Source organism: Condylostylus longicornis, unplaced genomic scaffold, assembly GCF_029603195.1.
Source record: "Condylostylus longicornis isolate FDR11 unplaced genomic scaffold, ASM2960319v2 ptg000081l, whole genome shotgun sequence".
Taxonomy (NCBI): domain Eukaryota; kingdom Metazoa; phylum Arthropoda; class Insecta; order Diptera; family Dolichopodidae; genus Condylostylus; species Condylostylus longicornis.
The window spans coordinates 3106821-3117414 of record NW_026578049.1 but is presented as its reverse complement, the minus strand read 5'-3'; the positions used below and the strand labels follow the sequence as shown (position 1 = coordinate 3117414).

Below are 10594 nucleotides of genomic sequence, written 5' to 3'. Positions count from 1 at the left end.
TTCTGTTACACTAAGAGACAATGAACTTTACGAATAAAAAATACTTTTTTAATAAATTAATTAGGAAAAAGAAAAAAATTGTTGGTACAATAAGGCCCATGATCTTCTGTATTGATTGTAAAATTAATTGTTACACACCAAAAAAACTTAATGAAATTAGATTAATGCTTAGATTAGATTAGAAATTAATCGACTAAACAACTTTTATGAAATTTTCTGACTAATGAATCGCAAGAAAAATATTTTTTTCATTCTATACAATTACATATTTAAAATACTTTACAGATCTTATTCATCATTATTTAGATTATGAAAACTTCTTATTTTATTTTTTAAATAATTATTTATAATTTTAAAAAATATAATATTTTGGTATTTCTTTTTAAAAATTAAATCCTTTGGCTAAAATTTCAGTATTAGTTTTATAAATTTATAACTTATTCATTTTATAATCTAGCATAATAATATAAAAATCAAAATTGTATTAATATATTTTTTTAGTCTGGTAGCGGCCTTTGTACAATCATATCAATTTTGTCACCAGCTGATGCTATTAAAGGTACAGTTAGACAACAGTCAAAATCAATAGTTTTTGTTCCATTTACCTAAAAAATAAATTCTTTTTAACAATGACATAAAATCAAATATGATGAAATAAAAAATATTCAAAATAATAAGCATACCTGAAGAATTCTATCATAAGGTTTCAAAACACCACATTTATCAGCTGGACCACCAGATCTAATACGATTTACAAAAACTCCTTTTTCATAAAGTCCATCTGATACCGAAAATCCATAATCATCGTATACTTTGTCTTTATACAATGTTATATGTATTACACGATTTTTGCTATCCTTGCTACTTGTTGTTGAGATTGCATCTGTAAATGATGGACTTCTTGTGCGACGTTGTACTTTGGCATAAAGTTCTTGACCTGATGTTAATGTATTACCGATTGCACCTTCACTTTCAACAATTAAATTATCTAATTCATCAATAGGACCGTGGTGCATTCTAATCAATTTTAAATCAATAAATTCATCACGATTCTGTTGTAACAATTTTGTAGCATGCGATAAAGGAAGCCCTTGTACTGATTCTTCATTGATTGCTAGAAGACAATCACCAATTTGTAGTTCACCAGATTTATGAGCTATTCCACCTAAAATAAAACATAAAATAGAACTTAGATTTTCTATAATAACAAAAAGCTATTAAGTTTGACAACAACAGATCCCCCCTAATTTATTGTATACCTTCAACAATTCCACTTATAGTTATAGGTTTATTTAGATCCTCACTTCCAGCTAATGTTATTCCTAATGGTCCACCCTTAGGTTCTAATCTTACAGTTGTTACAATTTGTCTAGTATCATATTCTTTTTCCTCCATAGGGGGCGGCAATTCACAATTTGAATTTAATCTAAAATATTAAATTAATTATTTTATAATAATAAATAAAAATTATATTTACGTCATGAACCGATCTGAAGGATAATCTAATTCGTATGGGCTTAAATCGTTATAGCATTCATCAGCCACTTCAGTTGTTAAACTTTGTGTATTTTCACCACCAAAACATCTACCAACATTTGGTTGTTCCATGGCACTGAATTTACCATATGGTCTTCGAATTAAAACTACTGGATTATGAACAGTATTTGAACCTTCCATGCTGTCAATAGTATCAGCACCAGAGTTACCATATTGTGGTTCATTACTTCTCGTTCGAAAATAATCTGGTTGTGGAGTTAAAGATTTCAGTGATGATGCACAATCGGTATACTTTACTTCACCATATTTAGCTGAATATGCATATATTTCTCGATCTGGATTACTATTAAAATTACCATAAATCGGATTTAAAGACCTTTGTTGAGCATCAAATAAAAAATCTGGTATCGAATCTCTTTTTATTGTTAATGTTGTACAACCTTTACTATTGTCTTTTAATAATGCATCAACATTAAAATGTTGTAATGGATGTGAATCAACTGCTAATAAAATATCACCAGCTCTTAAAGAACCAGTTCTATGAGCTGGACTTCCTGGTTTTACTTCCGTTATAACATATACCCCCCCACCACCAGTATGATTAGAACCATTAACTGTAATTCCAAGACCACCTTTACCGGTTTTCATTAGTTTTACATTGAAAACTCCACTTGATGGTATTACAGAATCTGCCATATCGAATTCAATTTCTAATTCAACCCAATTTGTACCTTGATATCCAAGTGGTCTAGGTCCCATATCACCTAACAGTTGCCTTATTGTACTAGCTTCAAGACTATACATTTTATTAACAGCAATTATTCGATCACCACTTTGAATACAACCGGATCGATCAGCAACTGAATCTTCAAGAATTTGTGCTATAATAACACTACGGCCACAAGCAGATTGTGCTCCAAGTACTAAACCTGAACCATGTGTACAATCTAATATAACCTGTATAGTTTCAGTTCTACATACACCAACAGATGGTGTCAATGTACTTCCACTACTTTTACGTGCTTGAATTCGACGCTGTCGTGATTTACGTGATTCCAATGTACTGTAAGTACCATTTCCAAGACCATATTTTGATTGATTTCCAAATGAAAAACCTATGAAAAATAATTATAAAACATTGCTTAGAATCTTAATACTTTTTAATTTTCTATTTTATTTGATAAACTTGTGCACAGTAAATTGAACATGTGTGTATGCTACATTTTAAAATGTGTATGCGTGTACATAGGTACAGACAATATAAATTAATATGCGTTTTAGAATTATAGCGAGAAAAAATAAATCAAGTTTTATTTCTTTTTAACTATATTGGACTTTCGTTATAGTACCGTACTAAATAAATCTGAATTATTTAGGGGGAGCAATAAAATAATTAAAAAACTCGTAAATAAATTCATGTTCAACAGCAATAAAAAAAATTTTTTATTTTATTAAAATTAAGAAAAGTAGTCTACGATTGCGACCATTGTTTGCTTCTTAAATATAATAAATAAGAAATTCGCGATTTAAAAGTACTCAGCTAAGTTATGTATAAAAATATGTGGTGATGCCGTCTCAGGCTACATACTTTATACATGATATTTATGTAAAAGTTCATAAGAAAAAAAATAAAAAAAAACATTTTGAAGAATATTAATCTACATAGAAATAAGTATAATTTAAGAACGCTTGCTCATTTGCTTTAAGTCACTTTCATTGAATTGTTCGTTTGAGAAAACAAATCTTCACACTTTTTTAAAAGACTTGTTAAATGTATAATAGGAACAAAATTACCAGACATTCGCACATAGAAAATAAATCATTTCCAAAGTGCAATGAACTCGCAAGGCAAGATAAAACAAAAAATTAAGATATATTATATTCATGTCAATAATTACCCGCTCGAACGATTTCTGAAGCTGTCAATTCTAAAGCTATCAATCGACTGAAGCCTTCCCTTTTTTTAATTTGCTTGAACCTGATCTCTTGTAACAACTTTCTGCTTTTATTTTCTTATATTTGAAAATTGAACCCATTTTATTTTGGCATATTTTACACGTTTTGATTTTGACCCACAAGATTTTTTAAGAGTGATAACTACCCTGTGTATAGTCGCCTAAAGAATTATATATATTTAAATAAAACTGTTCTCAAATTCTCAAAACTTCTATTTTTTTGTAAGTACCATTGGCATGCTTAACATTGCTAGTAATTCTAAATGTCAATTTAGAGTTTTGTTGTCAATTATTAGAGTTTTGTGCCGTCAAAATATACCTAATGATGCATGATTACAATTCATTATGAGGAAATGTCGAAATGTCCCAATTTCTGAACAGAAAAGACATTAGATTATATTTTGAGTCCCATTGGAGTTCCATTGGGATACCAAAAGAAAATTTTATTAATTTTTACAATAACTTTATTAGTACTTCGATTAATATGAACAACTTTTGCAGTTGTTCCTAAAAATAAATAAAAAATATTTAATTATGAATTTTTATTTCATTAATTAAAAAATCACATCAGTTTATAGAACAGCTTAGGAGCCTTTTAAATGATTGTTTTAATAACAATAAACATTATTTTTTAATAATAATATTTTTTAAGTACCTTATAAACATTTCATTTAAATATCAAGAGATTTCAAAAATATTGCATAATAATTAAAAATTATTTGAATTTAAAAAATTATGTAAGTACATAAAATGTATAAAAAATCGTTTGTATCTTCTATTTTAAACCTACACAAAAAGGATTTTCGCGTTTTTTTTTTAAATTTATTTTTAATTTCATAATTTTTATTTTATTTTACAATGATAATGTGAACCCGTAAATATCTTCATTAAAATCATATCATAATTTTTTTGTTATAAATTGTCATATTAATTTTAAAAGTATGATCATTATGATTTCTATTTAATTTCTAATGCAAATTTATAAAATTTCAAAATATGCTTTTATTAAAAATTTTTATGTGTCTGTTCAACTCTCTTTTGAATTTAAAAAATTTTGTTTAATCTTATACATTTCTTCTATCTATAATCGGTTTAAAAGTATTGGTATAAGTTATTTTACAATAATTAATAAAATAAAAGATGAGTAAGTGAGCGAAGAGTTTGTTAAATGTTCTAGTAATCAAATAATTACAATAATTTTTTTAATAAATCTCGGAATAGATTTTGCTACACAAATAGTATGTATCGGAAAAGTTACACAACAAATGAGCAATATTACTTCAAAAGCTTGTAAAATTGTCTATGCATAGTAAATTTAACACTTGTATTCAATGAGATTCGCACCTAATTTTCCTCGATTTTAGCTACTCTCTATACGTAATTTTTTATTACAAAATGATTGGCTAAGCTAAAATCAAAATTGAATGATCAAATTTGATTTTCATGAAATAATTCTAATCATAACTCAATCACAAACAGTTACAATTAAAAATTTTCCCGTGATAATCAAAGGAAAATGCGCTTATTTTGTAAATCTGACTTTGTTTTAGACTTAATTTTATTCTTCTTTATAAAAATATTAATATTATATAAAAATATAATTTTTGTTTTTAACTCGAAAATATGAAAATTAAAGATAAAAAATTAAAATGAATTTATAAATCTGTGCATATCCGCTTTTGCTAATGAGAAGATTTTCATATATAAACTTTTGAATATACGCACAAAATATCTATAACTATGTAGAGATAACAACAATATTTTAAAAATAAATATACATTATGTAAATATGAATATATAGATGTGCATACAAGTATGTATTATGTTGCCTATATGCAACATTAAAAATTAATGAGAAATCTTCCATCATCGAGATTTGAAAATAGCATATAAGAGATGAAACAACTGCAACATTAAGAGCACCGTCAGAAATGAATCTTATATCATCTTTTTTTTTCTCGTTTCTATATCTACAATCATTATGCTTTAATTTTTATATATATATATATATATTTTTTTTGCGTTTCAAAATCTAAGAAATTCATTCTTTTTGAATAGCAGCTGTTTTCGATCTTCTTGAAAACTGTTTTTTATCTTTGGAAAAAGTTATAAAATATAAGGCTATATCTATACAATGTTGTAATTTACCATAATATACAGAGGACCATATAGAGACTTTAAGTGTATGTATATGTGAATTATTTTGTCACTCATAATATTAAATTTTCTATATTTAGTTACCGCCACCAAAGATATTCCATTTATGTCCATTTTATGCGAACACTTAGTCTATATACGGTTGTTTTCAAATTATTCCATTTTGAAAAAAATAAAATGAAAAAGAAATTCCTTTTTCTTTCTTAACTCTTCATTCATTTCATCTTTTTTTTTTTGAGTTTTTTTTCTTATTTTTATAATAATTAATTTTTATACACTTTAATCCCATTAAAGCCAAAATGTGAAACTCTTTTTAAAATGCAATATTCGGTAAAATTTTTATCTTTTAATAAAATTCTCTACGGAACTGCAAAGCCATAATAATTAATTATATTTATTATCATAATCTAAAAAAGAAAAATTTTTGTACAATTAAATTTACAAATCCTCTGCGTAAAACAAAATAATTTTAGATTTATTTTCAGAAAATTCAAAAAATTTACCTTTTCTAAATAATTCAAAGGAAAATTTGCCGCAAGGGAAAGTTATTTTGAGAGAAATTTTATTTATATTTGATAGAAAGATCAAAAATTAATTTGTATTCATCAAAAATAATGATGAAAATTTGACCAGGATCAGAAAATGAAAATATCTTCATTAAATAAATGAATAAAATGTTTGGTCTAGTGATTGGACGAAGCATAGGATTTGTTTGTTTGCAAAAACAAGATTCGTTTGTTGATCTAATTTCAGTTTTATTTGATAATAAACTCAGAAATGAATGAGGTAGATAACAATATGCAGCTATTTTAATAAGTCAACAAAAAATGCAATTAACCGTTTACTGAAAATTTTGTAAATAACATTGTTATTGCTGTACAGCCACCCGTCTGGTTCATTAAATTTTACTTTGTAAATGGTGAACGACAGGAACATTTTTATGAAAACTTGCAAATTTGGTTGATAGTAAGGTTTGCCTAAAATATTTTTCAAAAACAGCCAAAGAAATCCTGAATTTGTTTAAAAAAACGTCTGTGGAGTATAATCAATTGATTTTAAACAATGATTTAAAAAGAAGGAAATAGTTTCAAAATATAACACTAATGCAATAACACGACTTCTAAATATGATTTATTAAGTCTAAGATTATAAGGTTTATAAATTCATAGCAATTCTAAACTAAATTAAATTACTATTTTTGAACTTAAAAATGATTACAGCTATTCATGGATTATACAAATTAAAATACTGTTATACGTTTATTAAATTTTATATATGTTTATATAACAATATATATTATTCATTACGCATATACTTACATTTTCTTGTTAACGCATGTGCTGGCATTATTTGCATTGTTGTATAACCTAAACCAGTATTTGTATCTAATAAATTCATTGCATCATCTGGTGTATATTCTGAATTTTCTAATATTGTATCATCAATTGATAATATTTGATCACCTATTGATAATGCACCACAACGATCAGCAATACTTGCTGGTAATATACTTGCAATATAAATTCCAGCAATACTAACTTCATCAATATCTCCAATAGCAGCATTATGTTCTTGTACTGGTGAATAATTTGCTAATACCAATCCTAATTTATCATTCATTGGACGTTCAATTTCAATTAAAAGTGGTCCTGTTGCATATTCAACACTTTGCATTACCGATACATCATATTCAATTGTAAGATTTGTTAATCCGGATATATGACCACATTTTAATAATTGTTGTGCTTCCGATAATGTTTTATTAATCAATGAATACTTTTTTTTATAATATAAGCGCCATCATCATCATTACATACATCATTCAAAATGAAATGTATGCATGTGTATATTTTAATTGTAAATTGAATAACAATAACAAAATAAAAAAGATTGTTGTTTTAATAACACATCAACAATTCAATAAACAAAAATTGAGAATGTTTCGTTGCATGTTAAGTACATTCACAATGATATTAAAGGAAAATGGAAAGAAAAATAAAAAAAAAAAGAAAATTTTATTTAAACGCTTTTGAAGAAAAAAGAATTTTTTTATTAGAATTTTTTATGTTACCAAAAAAGTGGGGTAAGAACATTTTATAAACAAACAATGAGACGGTTTGATGATTCAAGAGACTAATAATCAAATAAACAAATTTATGAGGAAATGAAAGAATAAATTTTAGATGCGTTATGCCTCCAATTTAATCGTTTAATTATTTGAGAATTATTTTATGTGTAATGCAGCAATTTATTGGAATTATAACCATCAAAGGATTAAGCTGTACAGTATACATAATATGCAGACCCAGAATTGAAAATAATCATTGTTTTTCTCATAGTCTGGATTAAGTAAAGAAACTTGATTTTCCATTGAAAAACATTTCCTTATGACAATAATTAATTGTCGTAAAATTTTAGAGTAATAATTGCAATTGAAGTATCGAACCCTAATAACAAGGCAAATTAAACTTCAAAATTTCTTCTTCGAAAAAAAACCATTTTGAAAAGAAAATTCGTATATAATCATCACAATTAAATAATTGAGAACGTTAAATTGAAAGAAATACAATGGATGTAAAGAAAAGAAGTTGAAATTAGAGGAAGTTGGCTTTTTACTTAATATATATACATATATATTAAATTTTTCTAAATATTTATTCTTGCTTCTATTTAAGAAACCTCACTTATTCGAATAAAACTTACATTATCAACTCTAAGTAAACGATCACCAGGTTTAACTCTACCAGTTTTAAAAACAGGACCATGTGGACGAACATGCGTTATCATTAATGGAAATTCACCGCCACCACGTAATGTTAAGCCTAAACAACCATTTTCACGTTCAACTGTAATTTGTGCTAATTTTGTTTGAACGCAAAGACTATTTTGTGATACTATTTCAATTAAAATAAAACAAAAAAAAATTTTTAATAAATTAAAAAATGCATTTTAAAATATCATTTGTTATATATGTACATGATAATAAATCTTTCTTACTATATTCTGGCAATGAATATTCAATTTCAACTAATGCCGGTGTTTCTCCCAAACATATTAAATTCATAATTTGAGAATTTGATAATCCAATTGTTGACATTCCATCTACTTGATGTATTCGATCACCAGGTGATAAAAAATCTGCTGCCGGTCCTGATGCATCAACTGAAGCAATAACAGGTGGATAACTTAGATCGGGCCGATCTAAAATGTAAGAAGAAAATTAATTCAAAATCATTTTAATTATGTGTTAAAGATAGAATATTTATAACAAATACGGAAAGTATAAAATAATAAATAATTCTCATAAACGTTTTATACTTAATTCGCTCTCAAATTTCGTATTCTCTTTGCTGTAAAACCTTTAACATCACAATTATTGATCAAATTTTAAGTTATAATTGAAATTTCAATAGTTACTAAGACAAATTTGGATGTTCCAAATTGAAATGTTTTGGAATTTATTACATATTCAAGTAATGAGAATAGCAAATTTGAATTCCTACTCATTTCAAAGTTAACAAACTACAATCTAACGTATATTCCAGGTGAAAACGTGAAATTTAGAAATCACTTCGTGAAACACAACATGTTCTTAATATTTTTATTTCACGGTTTTTTAATTTTAAAAAGAAGTCCTGTACATTCGAAATTTAAACTAACAAATATTTCATTGACATTCGCATAAACCAAACAAACCAAATGTTCAACACGGCCGAATGTTTAATAATCAAAAACAGGTTCATATGTTTAGAAAAAAATTCTTCAATTAACTGAGTAGTTCTTATTTGTAGTAGCAAATTTTGTGGTAAAATTAAATTTAACATTTAAAGTATGACCTAGATTTTTTCATGATGAGCGCTCAAACATTAATAGTCAATTTTAGAGACATTTTTAAAACATAATAAAAAGCAGAAGATTAAAAATTTATTGTCATTGCTTACAGGATTAAATTTTTAATGAAAAATAGTTTTTTTTTCTCAATTTTTGATTTGCTGCTTCAAAGAAACAATTTGTTTTCTTCTACAGAATGGAGAATCAAAAAAAATTTTTGTGGTCTTTTAAATTAAATTTTTTTTTAATCTTTTTTGTTTTTTCTGACATTTTTATTATTAATTTTTTCATTCTTAAAAATGATTTAATTTTTTTTTTTTTTTTGTTTTTTTTCGCAAAAAAAAAACAATTTTATTAAATTAATTTACAAAATTATCCACATAGGAACACAACATTAAATGTGACAGACTTGATTTTATATAGTTTTTTCCTTAAATTCTGCCAATTTTAATTATAATATGGCGTCTATATCATTTAATATTTGGAAAAAATATAGAAAAATAAAAAATCCCACACAGAAGCTTTAATGAAAAAAGAAAAAACTTTGCTTTATTTTTTTTGGCAAGCTCATATTTTTTTTTGTATATTTTAATATTAGCAATAGTTAAAAATATTTTATAAGAGAATTGAGTTGTTTAAGTTGATTTAAAATTTGTTCTAATCCATTTTAAAAATGTGCCACACGAAATTGTACTAAATTTAAATTTAAAAAAAAAAAAAACAAATTAGTAACGCATATCAATCATGTCACACATAAGTTGTATATGTACATTCAAAGGTAGTTTCTCCAATGTTGATGACTAATAAATTATTTAAAATGGCTGACAAACAACACCGCACAAAAAGAAATTTGTGAAATCGAAATGCTCTTCATTTATCCTTTGTTAAAATTTTTGATGAACGTTTTATAAAACTTTCCTTTTCAAGACCTGCAGGCTTGGGATTTCTAAAAAAAATATTGCCGAACAGAATTTTCAGAGCACTACACAAAATTTCTCCCGTTTGCAACACATTATAAAGTAATGTATTTAAGGACCTTCGAGTAATCAAAAAGAGTCTTAGGACCTATTCCAACGTAAAATCTTGCATTTTCAAAGCTCCTTCGAACTCCTCCCACTATAAACTTTCAAATGTCGGTTATTCCAAGTCTGAAA

At 25.8% G+C, this 10594-nt stretch overlaps 1 protein-coding gene across 3 annotated transcripts in view; it reads right to left on the bottom strand.

Annotated features, from left to right (window-relative positions):
* Positions 1 to 376: 376 nt before the first annotated feature.
* Positions 377 to 10594, bottom strand: part of LOC129613135 (glutamate receptor-interacting protein 1) — a 55745-nt gene continuing 45527 nt past the window's right edge. For 2 of the 3 annotated variants that reach the window (XM_055527086.1, XM_055527084.1), the window contains exons 3-9: positions 8607 to 8810; positions 8313 to 8503; positions 6929 to 7385; positions 1478 to 2612; positions 1260 to 1426; positions 684 to 1165; positions 377 to 605 (exon numbers count right to left, since the gene is read on the bottom strand). In XM_055527086.1, the coding sequence (XP_055383061.1) occupies positions 498 to 605; positions 684 to 1165; positions 1260 to 1426; positions 1478 to 2612; positions 6929 to 7385; positions 8313 to 8503; positions 8607 to 8810 (2744 nt within the window). In that variant the 3' untranslated portion in view covers positions 377 to 497. Of the gene's footprint in view, positions 620 to 683; positions 1166 to 1259; positions 1427 to 1477; positions 2613 to 6928; positions 7386 to 8312; positions 8504 to 8606; positions 8811 to 10594 lie in introns of all 3 variants that reach the window. The other variant, XM_055527085.1, reaches the window with a different exon arrangement.